The sequence below is a fragment of the Cucumis melo genome, chromosome 10 (genome assembly GCF_025177605.1).
Source record: "Cucumis melo cultivar AY chromosome 10, USDA_Cmelo_AY_1.0, whole genome shotgun sequence".
NCBI classification, from domain to species: domain Eukaryota; kingdom Viridiplantae; phylum Streptophyta; class Magnoliopsida; order Cucurbitales; family Cucurbitaceae; genus Cucumis; species Cucumis melo.
This window is the reverse complement of record NC_066866.1, coordinates 65,439-90,609: the sequence shown is the minus strand read 5'-3', so window position 1 is coordinate 90,609 and position 25,171 is coordinate 65,439. Positions and strand designations below refer to the sequence as shown.

Below are 25,171 nucleotides of genomic sequence, written 5' to 3'. Positions count from 1 at the left end.
TTCCTTTATTAGTACTTATGTCTCTATTTACTTACCAATATAATAGGTTATTATGTATACTTTGATTTATTCAATATATTATATAAAATTAACAACTTTCTTTTTAATTGTTAGTGGAATATTTTTTAAATGAAGACAAACTTCTTTATTAATAATAACATAATGAACAAGAGAATTATACAAAGAGCGTAATAAAGAAGTTTAGACAAGCAAAAGAAAAACTAGGGGATCAGAAGGTGCACCCGGACATCTCAACTAGGTTGACACCCCTTTAGCACCAAAACATCATATCCCAAATAAGACTAGCCTATTACAGCAATGAGAACGAAATCCAGCCTATTACAATGAGATCGAGATCCAGCATATTACAGCAAAACTAAAAAATCACCAAAAACTGGAAAAGAAAATAGGGCAGAAGCACAATATAAGACAGTACAAAGGCTGAGCATTCTTAATACAACAAAAAAACTACAGTGAAAATCAAAAGGAAAACACAGAAATAAGCTCCATGGAAGTCCATACAGGGCACACCACATCATCCCGATCTTTGTTTATAAAGAACCTATCAAGCAATGATCTGGGGAACTACCATCTCTTTGACCAAGTGAACCTCCCATTTTGTAAAGGTAATTCCGTAAGGTTAACTGCTTCAATGAATTTATTAAAATGATGCATGCTTCTTGTGTTTCTGCCGAGAGGAGATCTTTCATGAGCCCATCTTGTAATGTTAAAATCTCCACCTAAACACCATGCCTCAGCTGAGCCTGAAGTAAGGGATGACAGTTCAAGCCAAATCAGTTTTCTTTCTCTATACCCGCAGGGTCCAACATCAGTAATCCAGAAAATCTGATTACTTAAGGAGAGACATTTTATTGATAAGGAAAATCTCCCTTTAATCACCTCAATAACTGAAATGATACTTGTCCCACATTGTTAATATTCCTCCGGAGGCACCTATTGCTTCCACGAATTCCCAGCCAATGTCTCTAGAACTTCATAATGATTTTATAAGGACAGAATTGATGACATCCATTTTTTATTCTTGTATCAAGACAATATCCGGATTATGACTTTTTATGAATTTCTTCAAGGCTGCTCTTTTTGTGATGTCATTTAAACCCCTGGTGTTCCAAGAAATTATCTTCATTAGGATGGATGAGAGGGAGGAAGGCTTATCAAATTTTCATTAAACCAAAATGATGCCACAATCATTGACTAAGGGCAGCAGATCCCTAGGCAATTCTGAGGGAACTTTGATGGGAACAACACTGGCTTCATCAAATAGAGAAGAGAGGTCAGCCCCTTCAATTTCTTCATTAATCTTGAAATCAAAACCATTTGGAAACCCCAAGGACTCTTCACTACTGACAGTAAATGGAGACTCCAAGATCTTGGAGGTCGGTTTGTCAATGGTGGCACGACAAGGGGAGCCTCGCAACAAATTATCTTTAGAGTTAACAATAGGAGTTTTGAGTATTTGAAATGCTTCATAGGAGAGCCTGAGTTTACTAACCTGGAAAGGCAATTAGAAGTCTGTATTTTGGAGCTGCAAACCTCCAAAAGGTCAGGATTGTTTGCGAAATAGAGGGCTTTAAATTGTGCTTCCAAGAGGGGGCTGAAAATGGTAATTTGATGTCACAACCTCCCTTCAACTCAGATTTCAATAAGGCAGTCCATAAATTATTAAAAGATGTATGCTTCCAAGAATAGTGCTCAGAATTTTTGGAGCATGTACTTGGAGAGCTTTGTCACCTTGAGAAGGATTAGTCTAGTTGCAGAAAACATAAACCGAAGGAGAAGGATCTGTGGAGGCCAAATTAGAAAATTGTCGTTGGTTGGAGGGAGAGCTGTTATCTTTAATTACTTTTGAGGAAATTTCATGATTCTGCATGATTGTAATTAAAGGGGATTTACCCTTTTTTCTCTCACTACTTAGATTTACAGCTGCTGAATTAATGGGAGGTTGGTTAAACTCCATGGACCCCAGTTTCTTTTTAATACAGCTGTGACCAATAGGATTTTCATTAATTAAAAGTGGAGACTATTCAGGTTCCCGCCCAATGGAATTGGCTGCCACCCATGTAATGGAACTTTTCATCTTCTCCGATGCCAGAGAGCTGGTCAGAAAATGTTGCAGAGATTGAAAGCCAGACATTTTGGTAAGGTTGCAAAAACTGAACTTGGTACATTAAGTACTGGTGGCCAAGAGGAGAGATCACACCCCTCATCGAGCAAAGCTTCTCTTACCCTCAGCCGATCAATGGAATTGCTGTAAACGTCTTGTACACTGGGGGATTTTTTAGGAAAATGAGGGCTTAGAAACTCAAATTCTCCAAAATATAGAAACATATTTCCCCTCTTTTGGTATGAGATTTTGATTGTTGAAGGAACAAAACCACACAGATTTTTCTTGACCTCAATATGAGTTTCACTATAATTGATAAAATTAAGGGTTTTAGAGGCTATTTCTTTGAGTCCTCCAAAATGGTCTCCAATTGCTTTGAAAATACTTCTACTCCAGAAATCAAGGGGAAGGTTCTTCACTTTAATCCAACCTCCATAGTCTTTCAACATCAGTGGGCTACTATGTTTCGAACTGTCCATTTTTCAAATTTAAGGTGGAAATTGCCCCATTCCTACCATTTACCTACTACAACAATGAAGTCACTAACGGCAACTAAATCAAGACTGATAAGGGCATTGTCATCATAAAGGGGTTGATAATAATGTTGTATTGGAATCTCGATTCCATAAATTTGCAAATCAATCTCCAATCATCATAAGCGAAAAAGTTTCAAAATAATCCAGAGGTTATCAAAATTAAACTTAGCCACCTCATGGTTTTTAATTAACCATTGTTTTTGAATTGATGGAGAATGACGAACTGAGACCTGAGAATGAACTTTATGGTGGGAAGTCGGGCATGGTTTCATTTTTCCAGACCTGGGTACAGATTGGTAGGAGATTTTGGATTAGCAGTGGCAGCATAACTTTGTTTTTCCACCGAAGGCTAGAAGGGAGCTTTAATGGAAATGGCTGAGAACCAACAGGAGTAGTCTACTATGTCTACATATTTTTCCAGTATTCTACATAAGGAGGACCAACCTTGCATATTGACTTTTGAGCAGATTCTAAGGGTAGGAAGGACTTCTGAGCAGATTCTAAGGGTAGAGTGACCTCCTGAATAAAGCCAAACGTCACAGCTAAGGATCCACCCCAAGTTAGCTTGGAACTTGAAGATCTTCATTTGCCCTCTACCAATTTCAACATCTTTCTTGAAGAAGTGGTCTACTGGATTATTGAGGAGATCAGAAATAGTATGCAAAGTCCATCGGAGTTGAGCTTCGGAGATTGATACAGATTTGTTAGCTTCCACATCTTCAATATTAAAATCTTTTCTCTTTCCAAAAACAATAATGAGATTGATTAACTTTGCAGCTGGCAATTTCCATGTTGAGGGGATAGTCGAAGAGGCCTAGCTAATCCAAGGAAAATGGTGGAGGAGGAGGGAGGAGAGAAGGGAGAGAACTTACTTTTATTCAAACTAAGATCATGCGTATGCTTAATTGTTGGTGGAAATTCTTCTCAATTTTTGAAGTAGTTTGGGATTTTGGAAACTCTTTTAGCCTAAATGTACAGCAAGGTTTGTTGGTGTCCTTTAAAAAAAAAAACCCGAGAATAATTTGGGCAAACTTATCAGTATCAAAAGCTGTGTTTGCAGAAATTTGGTTTGAACAAAACCAAAGAATTTTACATAAGGAAATGTTTTCGTTAGACCGTTTTGAGATAGCTAATAGGATAGTGTACTCTACACAAAGATTTTGAAGCATTCTCCATCCAAGAAATCAGTCTCAATTGGCAAGCCCTCATTTTCCCAGAGCATTAGTAGCCATCCTCTTCTCGCAGCCACCACTAAAAGATTAAGTCTACTTTTCGTACTGCCGCTGTTTTTTCCATGTTTTTAGTTTTTCGACTTTACAGCAAATGCTGCTTGCATTCTTAAAAGACTTTATTCTTATTTTGTATCTTTGGACTATATTTTTGTTGGATATGACAAGGGCGCTAAGGGAGTGTCAACCTAGTTCAGATGTCCTGGTGCGCTGCTGATCCTATGATCTCTTTTTGTTTAGCTATTTGTATAAACTTTTTGTACTTTGGGCATTATTATTATAAATAAAGAGGTTGGTTTCCTTTTCAGAAAAAAATGTTTTTAATGAAAAAAAAAACTAAACAGGAATAAACCCAATAAACCCTAATTTCCTTCATAAAAGAAAATTATAAGAATGATAAAGGATGTCCAACATGATTCTCCCGGGGGGAGGAAAAATAATAAATAAAATTTTAAAAATAGGCTAATCAAATTTTAAAAAATAAGAAAAGAACCTCCAAATCTAATCTATCTCACTTTGTTTATTTTAAAAATATCCCATCCTTCCAAATCTCCCACAAATTCACCAACATTATAATCATCCATGTGAATGTATGGCGACAAATAAAAGATACCACGGCATTAGGCATCCTTGGTTGCCTATGAGGTGAGCATCCTTCCTTGATTAATGAGTAACGGTCTTTTTATCAGGGAGAAAAAACAAATTTTCATAGAAAGAAAACTAACAGAATATTGAGTAAATAAGTAAAATTGGATAAAAATAAAACTTAAAGAAACACAAACATACCTCGGATTCCTCAATTTTTGACAATAGAATTCTCAACTCACTTGCCTTGCGCCCTGACTCCCCAAATCCCACAACAGGGTGATTAATAAGCCCCTCCTCCAATATGTTCAGCTGTACGTATATATAATACTCAGCAGGAAAATTGAGCACTTGACGAGTTAAATCAAGGGTTTATCATAAAATTTATACAGAGAGAGAAGAAGTGAAGAGAAAAAAGAAACCTACCTGCCTTTTTTGCCAGCGTAAAAATGCTTTTCTATCAGAAAATTCTGTCTTTGAGATACAAGACAACAATTCCAGAGGAACTAAGAGGGTGTCCATTCTTTTTCCTACTTTTCCGGAAAGGGCATTTAGGAGGCCTTTCCGCGTTCTTACATCCATGGACTCTGATATCTGCAAACATATTGGAACTAAAACTTAGCAGCAAAAATGAGAATCAAATGTTTTGGGAAAAAAACTAGAAGTAGAAATAATAAGAAATAAGATAGTGTAGTCTTCTTAAAATGAAAATAATAGTACAATTCGAAACCCATCAGCTCCATAATAAAAATAAGAAAAGAAAACTTGAAGCCACGCTCAATGGATCCCTAAATTGTTCTTCAGTGCAGCAAAGAAAGGTTCTGAACTTGGAAATAGTAGCAGCATTGCTTTGTGGTCAGATACATGGGATGGATTGGTCACTCCATTTTAGAAGCTGATCCCTTTTGATGACTTTTACCCCTCTGTTTTGAAGTTTACACCATACTTTGTAATTCTGGTTTTTTTTTAAAACCTCTTCATTAATATAATGAAATCAAAGTACACTCAATGTACAAGAGAATTATACAAAGAGCTAGAATCTCTGGGGACAAAGAATCCATAATCCAAATACATGGACAAACAAAACGAGGCCCAAGAGCTTAACAAAGTCCAAACAAGGCAGAAAAACAACCAAAACAGCAACTGAAAAAATTCAATCCATATGAAATGCTGGGAAAGTGAACAAAAAGAGTGCCAAAGAACCATAACCATGAAAGAAGTAATCTTTGAAAAGCTTGAAGAAGATGCATCTCAAGAGGACGAAACGAAAGAGCTGAACTATCTCAAACCCAACCAAAGAACATCTTATTCGTAAAAAATTCATTTACACGAGCTGACAAACTGCTACTATGACTTCTGATGCGCAACTAAGGTACCAATCTTGAGGAGAATACTTCTAAGCCTCGGTTGAAGAAGCAGGCCATTTGATGAAGCATCTTCTGATGACAAAACTTTCAAAAAAAGTTTACCAAAATTACATTCAAGGATGACTAGCGGAATGGCTTCTTCTCGTTGAAAAACCCCTAAAGCATGACCTCTTCTAATTCTTCACTGCTTACACTCGTGCAAAAAGTTCATGGAGCCTTTGGAGGCTGCAAAACTGCTGGGTAAGATCAACTAAAAACTAGTCCACAACTGCAATCAGCCATAATCGATTTCAGATGATTTGAAATTCTGATGGGCTGAACTGATGGTGGGCAAATTGAACACTTATCATCAACTTTTGGTTCACCTTCCAATTCTTCGTCAATCTGAAACAGAGTATATAGGTCTGTTCTAAGGGCTCCATATGCAACTGCCACTCATTTTTGTCTGTCATTTCAAAGTGTTCATATTCTTCACTATTCACACTGAATAGAGAATCAAAAGTTGTCTCACACTTCTTTTTGGATGGAACAACGGGAGTATGGTGTAGAGTACCTTTTAGGAATTTCACATTTGAATTAGGCATTAAGAAACTAGAGTTTTTTTTTTCTTTTTGAAAAGTAAATCGACCTCTTTATTGATAATAATAAAGAGGTCGATAGTTTTGTACAAAGAGCGAAACAAGAAGTAACCATAGGATTAGCAAGTGCATTCGGACATCTCAACTAGGATGACACCCCTTAGCACCTAAAAAATACAACCCAAGATACATAATAAAAACTTACAAGAATACAACAAGCAGGAGCCGTCAAGCCAATAAACTAAGCAACAAGAAAAACAGCACAAATGAGGTGGGAAAGGCCCGAAGAAGTGAAGACAAAAATCCTTTAGTGATGGCTGCAAAACGTGGCGGCCCGCCAATTGAGACTAATTTCTTGGATGGAGAATGCTTCAAAATCTTCGTGTAAAGTACACCAAGCTGCAGCATTCCTATTAGCTATCTCAAAACGGTCTAACCAAAACATCTCCTTATCATGGAAGATCCTTTGGTTTCGGTTAAATCAAATTTCTGCCAACACTGCCTTTGATAAGTTTGCCCAAATTAGTCTCGGTCTTTTCTTTAATATGGGCCCCAAAAAAACTTGGTGTACATTTAGGCCAAAAGATTCTCCAAAAACCCAACCAACTTCAAAAATTGAGAACTTCCACCAACAATTTGCACAGTAGGAATGAGTAAAGAACAGATGCTGTAAATCTTCTCCTTCTTGCTTGCACAGTGGGCATATTGAGGGTGAAAGGAAACTGTTTGGTAACTTTCTTTGCATGACTGAAGAGCAGTTTAGGAGTCCAAAAATCATAACCGATATAAGGATTTACTCTCCTCGGGCATTTAGATTTCCACAAAGCTTGGTATAGGTCTCTATACAAAGGAGACGAAATCGAGAGGTGTCTTGTGAGAGATTTGACCGAGAAATTGCCAAAAGCCTCCAAAGACCATAGTCTTCTATCAAGATTGTCCGCTACACTTCTAATACATCAGGACTCTGTGCAGCTATCATTAAACACATGCTCAGCTATCATTAGCAGGAAAAGTGACCATGAACTCTGATATCTGCAAACATATTAGCTCGAGAGGGAGCTTGGATTGCAGAACAATTATTTTCTTATACATCAACATTCTGCTCAAGGAACAACTTCTCCTTGATAAGTCTCTTTTTAGTTACTTCCCTTTGTCTCTTTCTTCTAACAAAATGCTTCAGGAATGGCTTGAATAATTCCGAGTATTTCCTCACTTTTGGTTGATACTTGGTCTTTTTTTGAAGATATCGCTACCCAAGGAAGAAAGCAAAGAAGAAGAATTTGGAAGGAAAAAAATGAGCTATTTGAACGTTTTCCAGACAAGATCTTGCTTGATTTGTATGATCAAATGATGAAGGAACTAACAAATCTGAATAAACTTGGGACAACGTTCTGCTGTTGGAAGAGCTTGAAGCGCTTGTAAAAGGGCCTTGTGACTGATGAGCTGCCTTAGATGATAATTCAAAAAGATTGGGCGGTGAGACATTTATTTTTCTGTTTACTACGAAGTTAACTCTCAACTTCTTATCACTGAAAAAGACTTAGCCACCAGTTCATTAATTTCATGAGTGGCTCTTGGAATTTCAGTGAGCAATACAAGTGGCACGGCCAGATTTTTATCTTCCTTCACTAATTGCACCACTTCATCTTCCACACCTTTGCACCTCCTGATTTTGAACGGCCATCCGAACTACTTAATGGCTTAGTGAATATCAGCAAACTTCCTTTAACAAAGTTAATGACTGCAGGAGATTGACAAGATTGCTCCTTGTAATCAGAATCTTCCTTGGACTTCCAGCAAGTCTCCGGTGAGGTCTGAATCTGTAGCTCATCCTTCTTATTGGTGGGGACAAAAGGATTCCTTTGAAAATTCAGTTTGAACCTCGAGGGGAGAAGGAAATCTAACTTAGAATTGGATAATAACATCTTTATTCTTTTTAAACACGAGAATAACCTGAGAAAATGGACTTCAAAGACTTGGGATTTAACTTTGTCACATTAGGACGAACATCTCAATTACATCATGAGCTGTCACAATTGTTTCTTAAGAAAAAACGGTTGACTAGACCATGGAGAAGATCTGAGATAGAAATCCACAAATCATCGTAAATGTGAACTAGATAAATAAGAACTTTAATAACGTCCAAATCTTCTATGAAGAACAAACTGGAATCATACTAAATGCAGATGAGTCATTGATTTTGCAACTTTCAACTTTCATTTTGCCAATAAAACTTGAAAAAAACCTCAATAAACTAAACCCAATATAGAGCACAAATCCTGGATTTGATGGCTGGACAATGACGAATAGGCTGTCAGAAAGTTGATCGGAAAAGGTTGTTGGAGTATGGAGTGTCAGATGGGAAATGGAAAGAAACGAATGTAAGGAGAGATGTCAGAGTTAAATAAGAATATTGGGCAGAGGGCTGATTCTGTGTAGAGAAAGGGAGGGGTCGCAGTAACTAAGGTCAGAGGAGAAATCTTATTCTTCTAAATAGAAGTCCTTTCTTGTGGATTCTCAAGTACTTCTTCTGTGAGCCTATTTCTGTGTATGTCCTTGTTTTTCTTCATCTTTTCACAATAAAAACTCAGTTTCTTACAAAAAAGAAAAACACACACGCGCAAAGTCAAATCCCTAAATGAATTGCATACAGCATAGATGTTATTTCATTGCTATGAATACTACACGTCCATAAATAATATGAAGTACTTTAGAAGCTGCCATCAAGTAAATCAAGTTTAAATATTATAATCAAGTCAAGACCAAAAAGGAATAAAAGAACTACCTCCATCTGTACACGCATGGTCTCCAACAACCCAACTAACCCAGGTGCACGATGAGGTTCAACGACAATTCCACTTTTACTACTACGTCCAAGCTTCCTCATCAACTTAGACTTTTTATCTTTCTTCTTCTCTGCTGATGGTACAATAAGACCCCTATTTAAATAGTGAAGACAGATTTAGGAAATTGTGAAATAACAAAATCTAATGTGAAGATGAGCACTAAATGCTGACAAAAACAGGACTGATTGATATAACAAGGAAATGTTGCAGTGACTTAAAAAGGCTAAACATGAAGTTTTCCTGCCATTTACCTTTAGTATTATTAGTTTTTGTTGTACTAGCTTACAGTTTACTAATCACTTGAGTTGTTTATTGTTCCTTAGTAATTTGGTTAGCTGGTTAATGGGTTGAAAACCCCCATTATGCTTTGTTGTCGTTGTCATGTTCTTTTTCTTCAATGAAGAAAAAACTTTGGACTTCCTAGAGATTTTTCTTTTCATATACAAGAAACAGAACTATACAAACAAAAAGAGGAAAATAGCCTATGGGTAGAGGAGTGAGGTGTTAGACCCCCGATCCTACACATGTACAAAAGAAAGAGCAAAAGGGGGGATGCACAGAATAGGGGAAATGGAGAGCTGATGAGAGAGGAGAAAAACACCTGAGGGCCCACTTTTATCATGAGTATAAATAGGTAATGTTTTGGGGATTGGAGAATTAGGTTCTGTTTTTTGTGAAAGCTATTGTAGGCTTTATTAGGAAAGGTTTCCAGCCTTCTCGAAGGAGCTGGTTTATTATTCCTTGTTGCATTTACTTTCCTTATTTCTTGTTCTTGGTTGCTTGTCGAACATTTGGCTTCCTTATCAATATATTGGAACAGAACTGTCGCTGTTTTGGCCTTGTTGAGATTTTTCTGAGTTTCAAGTTTGGAATCTTAACGTGAGGATCCTAAGCTACATCATATGGTATCAGACCAATATTTTTGTTTCAACAAGGCTACTTCTGCAACAGGATATCGGAAAAATCCTATTGACAAAGTTCACATCAAGGAGGATAGTGATACTGTTTTTGGATTTCCTTTTTTTTTTTTTTTTTTGAAAATGAAACAAGCCTCTTAAATGATTATTAATAAAAGAGCCTTTAGCTCAAAGCACAAAAGTATTATACTAAGAGCAAGAGAAAAGAGAAAATTCAGTCTACCTCTACAAAAAAAAAGGCTACAAAACAAATTCAAGCTAAACATAGAAGAGATCAAACTAAACAAAACCATATCCGAAGAAATCTAATTACAAAGCATAATGCAAAATCCTCTCATAAAGAACTAAATTGAAACTAAACTCTCAAGAAGATGCAACTGGTTGCCTCCAAAACTGCCTAACCAAATTAATCCATAATCCAGAGGAAAGCTCGAAGAAGTCTTCCACTATTTAGCATCGGAGTGAAGGATTTTCTTGTCACCCACATGAAGGAAAATCCAAGAATGACATATGTTGGTCTTACATTGAGGAAAAATACATTAAACTGCTGAAGAATCAAATTAGAATAATTCCACAATCAGCTACTATTGATTTAAAATGATCCGGTATTTCGCAAGACCGGGGACAAAAACGAGTAGCAACAGCAACTTTACGGATCCTGGCTTTTCCTCGCATTGAAACAGAAAATTAAGATCAGTTTCTAGAGGCTCAAAATGTTTCTGACTTTCAAGTTTGATTGACCTATCCAAATGCTCCAATTCCTCACTACTAACGCTGAAAGGAGAGTCGAAAAAAGGCTCGCCCTTCTTGTTGGATTGATCGAGAGGGGTTTTGCTTGGAGAGCCCTTCAAAAATTTTACACTACTGTTTTTGGATATTAAACATCATGAAACAATCGTGAAGGCGTTCCTAAAAGATCAACAATAGTTTATGCCTTATAATCTTAAAGATCAGTTTTACGTATTCAATCGCATTGGAGGTACCTATTATCCAACTCTCCAAGTACCTATAGCATTATCTTGGTCTTTCGATGAGCTAAAAGCAAAACTTTCAATTGTATTTTTCTACATCACAAGAAGTGGAATTCTATTTTCTTTTATGCCTTATTTTTTCTAGCATTTTATTTGTTATTATTTGATTAATCTTTATTAAACCACCAATTCACCCAAAAGCTTAAGCCGGTGGTTGAAGGCAAATTTAATTATATATCACCAACACTCCCCCTCAATTGTGGGCTTGAAATATTTGAAAGGCCCAACAAGTGAAAATCAATTTTAATTGGGGAGGAAATGATAATGCAAGGGCTTGAACACAGGATCTCCCTAAACCACCTACTCTTATACCATATTAAACCACCAATTTACTCAAAAGCTTAAGCTGGTGGTTAAAGGCAAATTTAATTATATATCACCAACAATCTTTTTTTTTACAGGAATTAGTTGTTGAAGTTGTCAAACAATTTTACAATTTTTTAAGTAGTTGAGTGGTTTATTGTTTCAGTAGTTACCTAGAGTAAGTACTAAAAATCTCCAATGACCTTGAGAATAATACCCAAAAACATCCACAAAACACACACACACACACAACAGAAGATGGTATACCCTGAGGCCCCAGCACAAGCCAAAAGAACCTCATATGCTGTTTCTCGAAGGTCGTCATCTGTGATTCCTGTAACAAATAAAGAAAAAAGTTAAAACATTCTAGTGTTCTACTCTAAATTAATAATGTCAGCCAAATATGTTTTCTCTAGACAAAAAATTAAATGCAATTGGAATACAGTCCTTTTTTAACAACAGAAACAAGACCTTTCATTGCATTAATGAAATGTGTCTAATTCTCAAAGTGCAAGATATAAAACAAAAGAAAATATAACAACAATTGAAAATACGAGAACAAAACTAACTTAATACTAGCAGTTGGAATATAGTCAAAAAAATTGAAAGACAGAACCTCCAAAATTCTATCCTTTAAACCTAAAACGGAAGGAGGTAATCAGTGTAGTTACATTGGACCCTATAAAGTAAGAAAGATTTGGAGAATATCACCATCGGAATAACCAACTAGGCATCCTCTCACTGTTTTCTTTGGATATACACCTACATAACTCCATCAGTCTCAACACAGATGAACAATCCATTAGCCAATAAATTTGTTACTACCTGATGAAAAAGAGGGCAATTTGAGAGCAAGATCAGCTGGGTCGTTTGGGTTTCTTCTTGACATCCTCACGCTATTAACCTCGACGTCTTCATCATCCTCAAAATCATCTATGTCATCAACAGTTAATTCCCGAGCTTGTGAGGACTCAAAAGACTCTGATCTAGATACATTTCGCTCTATTAGTGATGGTGTGGCCATAGGTGGTGGTGCAATCACTGCTGGAGGTGTGTAAACAGGAGGAGGTGTGAAAGCAGGAGCAGGTGGTGGTGCCCTTTTTGGAGGTGACCCGGAAGAATCTAAATCCGTAACCAAGAAAAATTCATCCCCACATCCCGAGTTATTCTGGAATATCAAAGATAACTTAGCAATTATCTATTAATATGAATAGATCAAATACAATGGAAGGATCGCCCGAGGGGAGAATATAAAACTAAGAGAAGAGTGGGGACTGCGTGTAAATCATACTTACCATCTGAGGAAACCCCGTAAGGTCATGATAATCTCTAATTGCTTCAGATAGTTCAAGCATCGCACCTGTTCGACAGATGAAAGCATGAAAATGCTTTGAAATAGATGAAACTTAAAAATATAAGAATGGACAAGTCAATTAACCTTTTTTAGCACAGTTAAGAACATAATCCACACTAACTTGGTCTAGATCCACATCATCGAGGGTAACCGCACCAGGAGGCATTACAACTTTCTTTATCAAACTACCGGACAGTACAAAATCAAGAAGTGTTTGTCTGTCCCGCCTATAGCGTTGCAAAAGCTCGATGGCGTTTTCCCTGTATGGAAGGTAGACTACATCGTTCATCCAAAACAAAAGGAATTGAAGTCCAAACAGGCAAACAATAGTAACCCTAAAATTATAAGCGTTCTATTTAGCCCCTTTTTATCTTGGATATCTTTGGATATTTCTTTAATTCATTCAATCGATGAATTTGTTCCTCATCCAACAAAAATATAAATGAAGGGAAAAGTCACTAGATATTCGAGAGACACTTACTCTTCCATGGTGAAGCTCGATGATACTAATAGCGAAATCCCTCACTTCAGACAATGTGCATCCGTTCCATCTCGACGGCTAAGGATTCTTCTGGTAGCAAAGGCACAAATAAATAAGCTGTCATGCGTAAAAGCATTGGCCAACTGGTCACCGAATTCATGATTCATAACTTTGCAAGTGAACGTAAAATGTAATAATTTTAAGATCAGCAACTTTCCCCGTGCATTAATCTGAAGTAAAACCGACGTTCCTGGATTTCACGTATTATGGAAATAAACAATTCAAGTTCAAAGTTCTGGAACTAACCATACCTTGATTACCAGAAACGAGAGAACTGCGCAGAGTCCTCCCAGTCCCAGAAGCTCCAAGACCAGAAGCCACTGGATCCTGCAAATTGAATAGTTTTCTGCAATTAAACACTCCGTCTAAGTCACTTCGTGTCGATTTTGAAACTCAGAGAAGTAGCAACTTCATAAACAAGAGAAACTGAAAGAGATTTCACTGGAAGATTGAGAGACAGTAAAAAGAAAGATAACTCCCATTGATACCTTCGTTATGCAGATGGGTGGTCGAAGAAAATGAGCGCCAAGGCAATGGCGATGAGACCAACGGTCAATGTTTGAAGTGGGAATGAGTAGTACGGGCTATGGAAGCTTGAAGTGGGAAAATGGCCGCCTGAGCTAAGAAATAGGAGATGGATCTAATCTAATGGGTTGGGAATGGAATGTGTTCGGAAGCTAGAAGTGTATGTATGTATACACACATATATGTATGTATGTTGTGTATGTGTATAATATTATACAAAATTATACCTATTTTCTCATTTTTCTCATCTATGTATATATGTATTGTACAAAAGGGAAGTTCCATCCTCATTTTCCAAGCGAATTCGAAACCAATTACTACCAAATCATCTCTGTTTTCTCCAAAACGGCCATATTTAATAAATTTTAAAAATTGGAAATTAGTTTATATGAAAGGACTGACCAGTAACCAAGAAATTCCTATTACGAAAAGCACCGCTTGTTAATAGCTTACTTTGAGAATTAACTTTTAATTTGTGATTATTCGATCAATATAAAAATAAAAAAATCATTAACTATTTGTGATATTTTCAAACCCTCCTATTCATTCTAACATTTTATAGGGATATGAAAAGTTCTCTCTTTATTTTCAAGATTTATAATTTTATATCTAATAATAAGATTTTGAAAGGTTTTAGTAACTTTTATTTTATATGATTATATAAATAACTTTGTTGAGTATTTTTTACAAACATTTAAATTTTCACTTCTACTCGTGGTTCTTTCTTTTTATTTACTACATTTTGTTTTGCCTATCACTTGTATTATATTAATATATATTGATTGACCTAATCTTCGTTTTTTCATTTTACTTTTGTGCTCCAATTGCAATACGTTGATACTCTTAAATTTAAGAAAATACGTAATACATGTAAGGAGTAAAAAAGCAATACAACATCAATCATAAAGTCAAAGTCAAGTAATTATGAGTTTATATATATATATATATAATTTTTTTTAAATATAACAAAACGGCAAAACATTTACTACGTATAAAAAAATTTAAAAAAAAAAAGCTAAAAGCTCACAAGCCCAAAAATATCAAGTGTCTATTATATTTACATTAGATTTGGTACAATATCATATAGCCAAATCTAAACGAACAATATGTAACATTTTTTTTTTCAAGATGTGTACCTAAATGTATCATGTTCTGTTTAGATCTGGCTATACAATCGTATACCAAATCTAAACCACCAATATCTGAATGGTTTTTCTTCAATATTTTATATGTGGTAGGGTTTATAACAAATCTAGATGATAAACTATAGTGGAATTGTGTCTAACCATTTTTGTTTAAGATCGTACCAAAATTTTTTATATTTGGTACATAATTTTGAACAAAAAAATTATACAATATATATGATTGATTGAAAATATATGTCGTGATTTCATAAAACTTATAAAAAAATGCATAAGAGAAGAAAAATATTGAAAATATGGGAAGGAATAGCAAACCTGAAATGTTTAAGAAAAATGGGGACCGTAAATATTTTTTGTGTTTTGTTATATTTATGAAAATTAATTTTTCTATGTATATTATAACAACAAGTGCTTTGATTTTTTAAACAGTGTTTTGAGCCAAGTGTGTAAATATTATATTCATATGATGCATTTAGCTTTTTTTAAATAACAAGGATGAGATAAACTAGTTAAATTTTGAAAGTTGTAGAAACTTTTAAAAATCTTTAATTTGTGGTACATGGGTCTAATCTCGAATTCTTAAGACGGGTCACAATCTTATTTTACTTTCTTATCATTTAAAACTGTTTTAGCTATATAATTGGTTTTTACTATTTTTTAGTGCTACTTTGCAATATTTTCTAATGCGTTCTTTCATTGTTTTTTCCAAATAAAAAAGATAAATTGTTTTTTTCCAAGGAAGACCCAACCTAAACTGAAATTTCATCCTATATTCTACGAAAAAGAAAACGAGAAAAATGGTCACAAATAATAAGGGTAGTAGTTACAGGGTTGAGTGGATGTGAAGTTTTGAATGTTATTTTTATTTATTATTTGTATAGGTACATTGTTACAATTAATTAACTTAATTATTTTTCTTTATATCTTCAATATTTATGAACTTATAATAGATAATAAATGTATATAAAAATTTATAATAAAAAACCGGCATTAATCTTTCAAAGTTCCCTAACAAAAAATAAATGTGTTGATATGTCAAAAACAAAATTGTTTATGTGGTAGCACGTTGAGCATTTCCAATAAATAACCGTATTTTATAAGATGAAATTGCTAATTAAAAATCATTATTTTTCGTTTGTTTCAAATTAAAACGATCGATAAACATTTGAAACCAGCCTATAATCATATATGAAACTTTAAAATTTCAATTTCAAATTTTTTGATCGTTTAGGATAAGAATTAACACATAAATACTCTTTAAATTTTACGATTAACTACCATCAACAATATTTTAGATTTTTTACCAGTTATAATAATTAATATTTAACATTTATCATTTTTATTATTTCAGTTTTTAATATTTATTTTTTTCCAACTCAAACCCAAACCGATATAACTAACTAAAATAACATAAGGTTATCACTCATTTCTGAGTCCAAACACACCCGATGCGCGAGGAGACCATTCCTCACAATTCCCGGTTAATCCCTCGCTAAATAAAAAACCCTGGCGACTCCACCTCGTCGATAGGGTTTAAGCGTCGCCGCCAACTACTACTATGTCTACTCTCTCAAGACACACCATGGATCAACTTACCAAAGACTTCGACAAGGAAATACCCAACATGGATAATTCTAAGAGAGAAGAAGAAGAAGACGACCCAGACGAGGATCAAGAAGATGAACAAGACGACTGGGACGATTGGAATGCAGACGAAGAAGGCGAAGAAGCATTTGATTCGAACTTCCTGTGTCTGTTCTGCAACTCAAAGTACAACGACTGCAATATGCTGTTCAACCATTGCAACTCAGTTCACTATTTCGATTTCCACAGCATCAGAAGGAATCTGGGTTTAGATTTTTATGGTTCTTTCAAAATTATCAACTACGTACGATCTCAGGTTAGCTAAGTTTTTCTGATTTTTTTTCTTTTAATTTCGTGTGTTTCGCGTTTGTTAACTATTGTTGACAAAATAGACTAGAAAAGAGGATTTTTCTAGCTGGAATCTGCACGAATTAGTCATTGAAACGAAAAGGCAACAAACAAAGAGCACTATAGTTGGAAGCAAGAGAGAAAGTATTGCTAGGAAATCAAGGATTCAATTAAGTTCTACATTTATTGGAGTGCAAACAGTACAAGTATTTATAGGAAAAATAAGCAACTATTATCCTTAAATTTCTACCACTAACGTAGAAAATCTTCCTCGGTCAACCACTAAATCGTTATGCCACTATCCTCCAATTTTGAAGGAAGAGGAACTATCTTAAATAAAAGCCACTAACTTCAATTAAAGTAAAACTATTTTAATTAATAACTTGCAAAACAAGTTTGAACTAATTTTTAACACTCCCCCTTAGTGCAAACAAACGATTAACAACACCAAGTGCCCTTCTAAGTTCTTCAAATTTGATTTTACCAAGAGCCTTGGAAAATATATTAGCAACTTGCTCCTTGGATGTAGTGAAAATGCGTTTCAATGTGCTTTGTACGAGCATGAAACACTGGACTTTGCACTTTCATCACAAAAAATGGAAGATGGACAACTTGAACTGGATAAAATTTCTCCCATAAGCCTTGTTAGCCAAATACACTTCTGGGTAGCCATAGTAGCTCCCACATATTATGCTTTACAACTTGAAAGAGCAACAGAGGACTGCTTCTAGCTGCACCATGAAATAGCACCCGAACATGTATTGAAACAGTATCCTGTTGTGGAACATCAGTCAGTTACGTTGGCAGCCCAATGTGCTTCAACAAAACCACTTCAAACAAAAGATGTAGCTTGTTTATACAAGAAGCCACAACATAGTGTGCTTGTCACATATTGTAGAATCCTCTTTTCTGCAATTAAATGAGCTTCGCATGGTTTATCTACAAACTGATCTACAACTCCAGCAGAGTAGGAAATATCAGGCCTTGTGATAGTTAAATAAATTAACCTATCAAGAAATTGTTGAAAAAGTGTTGCATCAACCAATGATTTTCCTTCTTCTTTACGATACTTCAAGGGGGGCTTCATACGAGTAGTCATTGGTTTTGTTGCATTTTGTTAAGGTCTTCCACTTGAAAAACAAAAGGGTTTTGGAGATGGGTCTTGGGCCATCTCCAGATCGTGTTTGGTCGGGACTGGAAGCAAAAAAGGAAATTTTAGGGTTCTTGGGTAGAACTCGGACCTAATTTGACCAAGAATCCAGATGTGTGTCATGTCATGCAAATACTTAGTATTTAGGCAAGTAAGAGCTGACGAGTTACTAAAAGCTCAAGGAATGATTAATCTATTTTTGGGATTAGTATAAATAAGAGAAATGGTCAAGAAAGGAGTTATTATGAGATTATACTAAGAGAAGGAATTGAGTGCTATATTATTGAGAAGATTTTAGGTGAGAAGAAGCATTTGGGTTGCAAGGAATTTTGAGCAAAAAGGGTATCTAGTATTGTGAGTGATTTTTCTAAAGTAAAATTGATTTTAAAGCTTTCTTCTAACGTTTCTGTTGTTTTGTGATGATGTGATTCACGTTAATGTTTATGAAAAGTGTGATTCCTAAGGAAAGCTTTTATATTATGTTTAAAGTTAAGTTTTATGTTGATGATTATATGCTATGCTTGTGAGTAAATCATTAGTCTTGATCCAATTAATGAGGTGATTATTATGTGCATATAATAAGTAAAGACAACCAAGTAGAAAAGATATGTTGAAGCCTGTTTTATGAAAATGGTTTTAAGTATTGTATGTCCCTAAAGGTTTTCAAAACTATCACTCTCTAAGTATTTGACTAAGTTTTAAGTTTTACCTCCCTAGGTGATTAGGCGTTAAGGCCAAGTAAGGGTGGGTGAGATGGGATGCTATACGAGAAAGCTAAGCAAGGCGTTTAAGTTTAATTGTTATAATACAAAGGAAGCAAGTAAAGAGTTAATTGTAGAATGCTTGGCTTAAGAAATAAGAAGTGGTTTGTGTTAAAGAAGTTGTTTGATTTTGTTCTGCTGCTTAGTTAGGTTTTGAATTGCATAATTGTTTAAGTTCAAAGATTCTAGTCGAGTCGCGTACCATATTGCAAGTTTCGGGATGCGTGCGGGGCATGGCATGATAAGTTTCGACCGAAATCGAGGAGAAAGTGATCTCTAGCGAACTGTCAAGAAAATGTAAAAAGAAACAAAAAAGAAAGAAGAAGAAGTTTTGAGCTACATCTATTGTTGTCACGAAAGATCAAAAAAGAAAGAAGAGAGAAACGAAGAAGAAAAAAAGGAAGAAAGAGGTGAAAATGGAAAAGAAAGAAGGGTGAGATAATGAAAAAGAAATAAAGAAGAAGAAGGCTCGTGGAGTTGGGAAGAGGAAATGATAAAAAATTTAAAAAAATTAAAATGCTTCAAAGAAAAAGATGGATGAAAAAACAAAAGTAAAAAAGTAATTGGTTTTAAAAATATTATTATAATAAAACATATATCATTGGAGTGGGGAAGACTAAATGGTTGGTTTTCTTTTTTCTTTTTTTTTTTTTTCCTTACGAAAGGCATCGAGGTCAAATGGTTCGGTCAAATTTGTATTCTCTTTGTAACCGCTCAACCGACCAGTCGGTTTGTTGGGAAACAAAACCACCTGTCGACTGATTCTTCTTAAAAATCTCCCATTTGTCTCGATTTCGATCGTTTGACTCCCTTTTCCAGATTGGTTTGCTCACTCCTATTATTAATGACCATAACATAACAACAACCAGAATAGCTGCCGGGTGTTTTAGTTGGTCCCATCAAATCTGAATGAATTAACTGCAATGCACGAGTAGATCTGTTATTTGAATTTGGAAGAGGTAGATGATCTGACTTACCAAATTGACAACAAGGGAAACCATATCATGGTGTAGTTTTTTAAAGAGAGACTGTCAAAAAGCTTCTTCATAGATATTCTTTCCGACAACTGGTTGACTGGGGTGGGTACTAAAGTGTTTCTACCACTAACCTAGAAAATCTCCCTTAATCAATCCACTATCCTCCAATTTTGGAGGCACTACCTTAAATAAAAGCCACTAACTTCAATTAAAGAAAAACTATTTTAATTAATAGCTTGCAAAACAAGTTTGCACTAATTTTTAACAGTCATAAGTTCATGATGATTTGATTTGAAGGTTTTAGTTTACATTTCTTGCTTTCTGCCGAACAAGTGTAACTAGTTATTTACTATTTTGTACTGATCAGGTTGCAGAAAATAGGTGCTGGAGCTGTGGTCTCTCGTGTCAATCAAACCTGGATTTACAGCACCATTTACACAAAATTTTAAATCTCAATGACATAAAGGCTCTTTGGGACGATGATAAATATCTAAAACCCTTCAAGCAAAATGATCCCCTTCTGTACAGTTTTGCAGAAGACGAAGAGGATGATGATGAAACAGCTAGAGAAAATCTTCCATTTCATGCAAACCAAAACCAAAATAATGGAATGGAAGATTGTAGTTCTGCTTCACATGGTTATTTGAATGCTGCACGCAGGTTAGAGGCCAAGATTGAGAATACTGTGGAAACCACGGAAACCTTGGGTTTGAAATATGACGTGCAGGAAGACAACCAATTAAAAATAGCCAGACAAATTTTTGATAGAAATGACATAAAAAATGCAAATGAAAATTACTTCGGTTCATATGGCTCTTTTGGCATACACAGAGAGATGTTAAGCGACAAGGTGCTGTAGTACCTTTCAGTCTACTTTTGAACTGAACATCATAAACTGATTTATTATAGAGGGGAATATCTCATTTTTGAAGTAATATATCACCAACATTACCTTTTATGCAGGTTAGAATGGAAGCTTATATGAAGGCTATTTTGGAAAACCCATCTCTCTTCCAGAATGCAGCTGTGATGGATGTAGGCTGTGGAACAGGCATACTTAGGTGAGCTGGGAATAAGTTGGGGCAGTTTCATTCGAGCTTTTGCAATTGCTACTTGTTTCTACAATATTTCAACATTTACATTCAATCATGTGCAGTAACTAGAAACAGTTCCTCTAAGCTACGTATATCTATGTCTCTAGATATTCATCCTGATCTGTCGTGTTTTTCAATCAAGTTTGCTTGATGTTGACAGAGCACACGCTCTTGATTGTTCATCTAATTACAAGGTTTATGTAATCTTCCCTCTGCTTTTTTAGTCTCTTTGCTGCAAAAGCAGGTGCATCAAGAGTTATTGCAGTTGAAGCGAGTGAAAAGATGGCAGCAGTGGCCACTCAAGTAGTGAATCAACTTTAATATAGTCATTTAGCTTCCTTATTTCTCTGATGTTTTGTTTTACGGTAGCTACTTTACTGTTACTTGGCTACAGATTGCAGAAGACAATGGCCTCTGGCGGAACAGGAAACAAACTAGAGATTGTGGCATGTCAAGTGGGATTATAGAAGTGATTCATGGTATGGTAGAAGAACTCGATAAGAACATAGAGATTCAGCCTCATAGTGTTGACGTATTATTGAGTGAATGGATGGGCTATTGCTTGTTGTATGAGTCAATGCTCAGCTCAGTTCTCTTTGCAAGGGATCGTTGGTTGAAACCTGGAGGTGCAATATTACCAGATACTGCCACTATTGTAAGTCTGCATTATTTTGATTCACCTTGTGAGAGGTCTAATCTTGAAATTATATTTCACTCATTAATTTCCTTATCTATTTTTCAGCTTGTTGCAGGATTTGGAGTTGGTGGAACTAGTCTTCCATTTTGGGAAAACGTGTACGGTTTCAGAATGTCTTGTGTTGGGAAGGAACTTGTAAGGGATGCTGCCAAAGCCCCCATCGTGGACATTGTGGATGCTAATGATTTAGTAACTAGTCCTGCAATTCTCCATGTAAGTACCACCCAAATAAATTCTTTATTTATGGGGAATGCATTGTAATCCGCTACTACAGCTTGATGAAATTTTTTCTCACGGTTCTTATAATCACTGAATGCTCTTTCTGCTAGGTCAGAAAGAATTATACTTGGAAAAGAACGTGATTACTGGGGCAAAAACAATTTATTGTGCTCTACTACATAGTTTGTGAACCTGTTTTTCTATTTAGGAAGACTATTTCTTGGATCTTTTATTTTATTAGAAATTCTGACTAATATTTTAGTTATGCTCACATCATCACGTTCTGGTGGGTCTCGTGGTCTTCATTATTAATGCAGAATTCTTTTTCGGTGATGTTCCCTCTCCATGAATGGATAAAAATTTGATCTATTGTGCAATGTTGAAAGGTTTCAAATATTTTCTGTCCTTTGCTTGATTATGTTTCCTCTCTACTACTAATGCTTGAAAAGCTCGGCAATCTTGAGCAATTTCTTCAGTTACTAGACTAGCGTATACCTCTTAATTATCCATGATTTTTGTATCATTTTAAGAATATCATATGTGTGGTTTAAGATGGTCCGAGTGTATTCCCAATCTCTCTTCATATATATGTAAAAAACAGAAAATATTAAGCAAAGAAAACGAGAAAGCCTAGGTTTAGAGGGGTGGGCAACCTCCTCCCAAGAGAAACTAATAAAGCTGTAATATATGTGCATGTGCAAAGTAATTGTGAATGTTGTCTCACATGCTTTTTTTTTTTTTAAAAAAAAATTATTATTATTATTTTCTTGTTATGTTCTAGTTTGTCTTGACAGTTAATGAAGACATGTTTTCAATTTTCTCTCTTTTGTAGACTTTCGATCTAGCAACTATGCGTCTTGATGAAGTAGACTTCACTGCGATGACCGAGTTGGAACCAAATTTACATAATCCTTCAAACAACTCAAATAGTGTTGAAGCTGAAGCATCTTGGTGTCACGGAGTTGTCTTATGGTTTGAAACTGGTTTCACAAGCAGATTTTGCAAGGAATCACCGGCAGTTCTGTCTTCATCTCCCTACACTCCCAAAACTCACTGGTCTCAAACCATACTAACCTTCAGAGAACCAATTGCTGTAGCATCTAGAAAGTCGGTAACCAATGTATCAGCTCCAGTAGGCAGCCATGCCTGCCCTGCTGTCAAAGTTCATTTGCGGCTTAGCATTGCCCGTGCGCCCGAACATCGAAGCATTGACATTTCACTAGAGACTACTGGGATTGCTGGTGATGGTAGGAAGCGCCACTGGCCGGTACAACTGTTCACACTAAGATAGAGTATGCAACCGTAAACAACAGATGCTTGGATCCCGAATCAGCAACATCATACTGAAAACTGGACCGATGTTCAATTATGTCTTGGAGCCTGCACGGCATTTGTGGTACTTAATAGTAGCAGAAGATTCATCGATGGAGTTTATTACCAATTTTGACTCTTAATTTTTCTTGATAAATTTATATTAATAGGCATTGAGAATGTAAGCGAGTTAAGCTAATTAACTTCATAACCATATTGTTCTCTCAAATATCATAGTATGATTATCGAGGGCATTAGTTTTGTTTTTATTATTGTATTCTATTGTATTTTCACAACATAATGAGGAATTTGGGCTTTTAGAAATTCGCTAATTTATTTGCTTTGAATAACCGTCCTTGATGCAAGAATTTGATATAATTTGGGGAAGGGTTTCTACGTACAATCCTAGATTGCAAGCTTGCTTATCACTATTGTTTGGACCGAAATTTTCAGCATGGTCTATTTACCGTTGAGGCCCATCCACACTTTTAAAGGGCTAACAAGGGTAACTGCAATTACAATTAATGACGAGGATATTTGCACCTTTTTTCTTTACAAAATATAAAATTACAAAGAATTTTGATTCAGAATGGATGCGACAGATTTATGGAATCTTTTTTCAATGATGTATTTTTAAAAAATATATAAATCTCCTAATTTCAATTTCAAAAACATATTTAGAGATCGAAAATATATTTTTAAAAATTTGAAAGACATTTTTTAAAATTGAAAATCAGAATTTTGAAATATATTTAATAAGAAAAGGATATTTTTGAAAATTGAAATTTGTAGATTTAAATATTTAATAACATATTTTGTTAATATATTTTTTTTCTGAAAAAATTGAAGATTGGTATTTAAAATTTGGAAATATATTAAATAAGAAAATGTATTTTTAAAAATTGAAATTTGAAATTTGAAAAAATATTTAATAAAAAATATACTTTTAAAAGTTAAAATTTCAAATTTTGAATATTTAATATATATATTAAATACTAAATTTATATATATATTAAATATCTTAAAAAGGTGTGGAGTTACCATATATTAAATATTAAAAAATATATATATGTATTAAATAATGTTAAAAAAGAAAATGCGGGGTCCATGCATTGAAGTCGTAGACCCCGTCTTCGACTTTCTAACAAAGTCGTAGTCGTGTGACTTTGTTCAAATCAATAGTTTGCTCTATCTTATTTTTGACAATATTTTTAAAAAATACATTATTAAAAATAAATCTTCAGATTGTTTTTTAAAAGTAAAATGTTTTATTCATAACCTAACGAAATCAATTTTCACGGTGATAAGACCTGATTTTATGAAGATAAAATATTAACTTTGATACGCGTCGTAACTTTTAACTTTCGGCTCAACTTCATGACATCTACCTGTTTCAAATGCCCTATACCCGAATAAAGAATGTTTCTCGACTGCAGTTTGCAATCTTCACTAGATTTTTAGCTGATATGTTAATGACCGAAAGGCATCTCCTCGCAAGTCACATGTACTACACTTCTTTAAAAAATACAGCCTTTTAGACGTCAAAATTAATATTTTGGCTATTTCCTAATTTTTAATATAATTTTTGTTTATATATTTTGGAGTTGATTTCATTTAATTCATGAGCTAAGATAATAATAAGGCTTAAATACTATCTTGATCCTTCAACTTTTAATTTTGATTCATGTGTTCCCATGCTTTCAACTTGTCATTTTAGACCCTTTACTTTGAAATTATTCATTTTAATCATTGTGCTTTTAGCTTTAATTCATTTTATACCTTATAACAGTGGTCACTTTAGTCCATTTTCCTTTCTACTTCATTTTTAAGAAATAAAAATGGTATTTCATGTAAGTCAAAATAATCAAAATAAATCAAGGTTAGGAGTACAATAACCAAATTAAAAATTTTGAAAATATAGACCAAAATGAACCAAAACAAAAATTAATAG

At 34.8% G+C, this 25,171-nt stretch overlaps 2 protein-coding genes across 11 annotated transcripts in view; one reads left to right on the top strand and one right to left on the bottom strand.

Moving 5' to 3' along the window:
• Positions 1–14,118, bottom strand: part of LOC103489571 (protein unc-13 homolog) — a 68,189-nt gene extending 54,071 nt beyond the window's left edge. The window contains exons 1-10 of one of the 10 annotated variants that reach the window (XM_051090949.1): positions 13,901–14,118; positions 13,664–13,739; positions 13,353–13,442; positions 12,956–13,131; positions 12,813–12,877; positions 12,343–12,685; positions 11,785–11,851; positions 9,206–9,359; positions 4,902–5,069; positions 4,677–4,787 (exon numbers count right to left, since the gene is read on the bottom strand). In XM_051090949.1, the coding sequence (XP_050946906.1) occupies positions 4,677–4,787; positions 4,902–5,069; positions 9,206–9,359; positions 11,785–11,851; positions 12,343–12,685; positions 12,813–12,877; positions 12,956–13,131; positions 13,353–13,360 (1,092 nt within the window). In that variant the 5' untranslated portion in view covers positions 13,361–13,442; positions 13,664–13,739; positions 13,901–14,118. Of the gene's footprint in view, positions 1–4,676; positions 4,788–4,901; positions 5,070–9,205; positions 9,360–11,784; positions 11,852–12,342; positions 12,686–12,812; positions 12,878–12,955; positions 13,132–13,352; positions 13,470–13,658; positions 13,759–13,900 lie in introns of all 10 variants that reach the window. The other 9 variants (XM_051090955.1, XM_051090951.1, XM_051090952.1 and 6 more) reach the window with 9 other exon arrangements.
• Positions 14,119–16,492: 2,374 nt separating this feature from the next.
• Positions 16,493–23,552, top strand: LOC103489528 (probable protein arginine N-methyltransferase 3). Its single transcript, XM_008448759.2, has 7 exons — positions 16,493–16,979; positions 20,267–20,749; positions 20,863–20,960; positions 21,218–21,296; positions 21,388–21,648; positions 21,736–21,903; positions 22,742–23,552. Exons 1-7 carry the CDS (start codon positions 16,638–16,640, stop codon positions 23,198–23,200), a joined length of 1,890 nt encoding a protein of 629 aa, XP_008446981.2. The 5' UTR covers positions 16,493–16,637; the 3' UTR covers positions 23,201–23,552.
• The last annotated feature ends 1,619 nt before the right edge of the window (positions 23,553–25,171 follow it).

Bases quoted from the DNA above. Each gene is read 5' to 3' on its own strand.
- LOC103489528 (XM_008448759.2), top strand. From the start codon at position 16,638: ATGTCTACTCTCTCAAGACACACCATGGATCAACTTACCAAAGACTTC. The intron at 20,750-20,862 runs GTGCTGTAGTAC...CCTTTTATGCAG, and splicing joins GAGAGATGTTAAGCGACAAG to GTTAGAATGGAAGCTTATAT. The intron at 21,649-21,735 runs GTAAGTCTGCAT...TCTATTTTTCAG, and splicing joins TACCAGATACTGCCACTATT to CTTGTTGCAGGATTTGGAGT.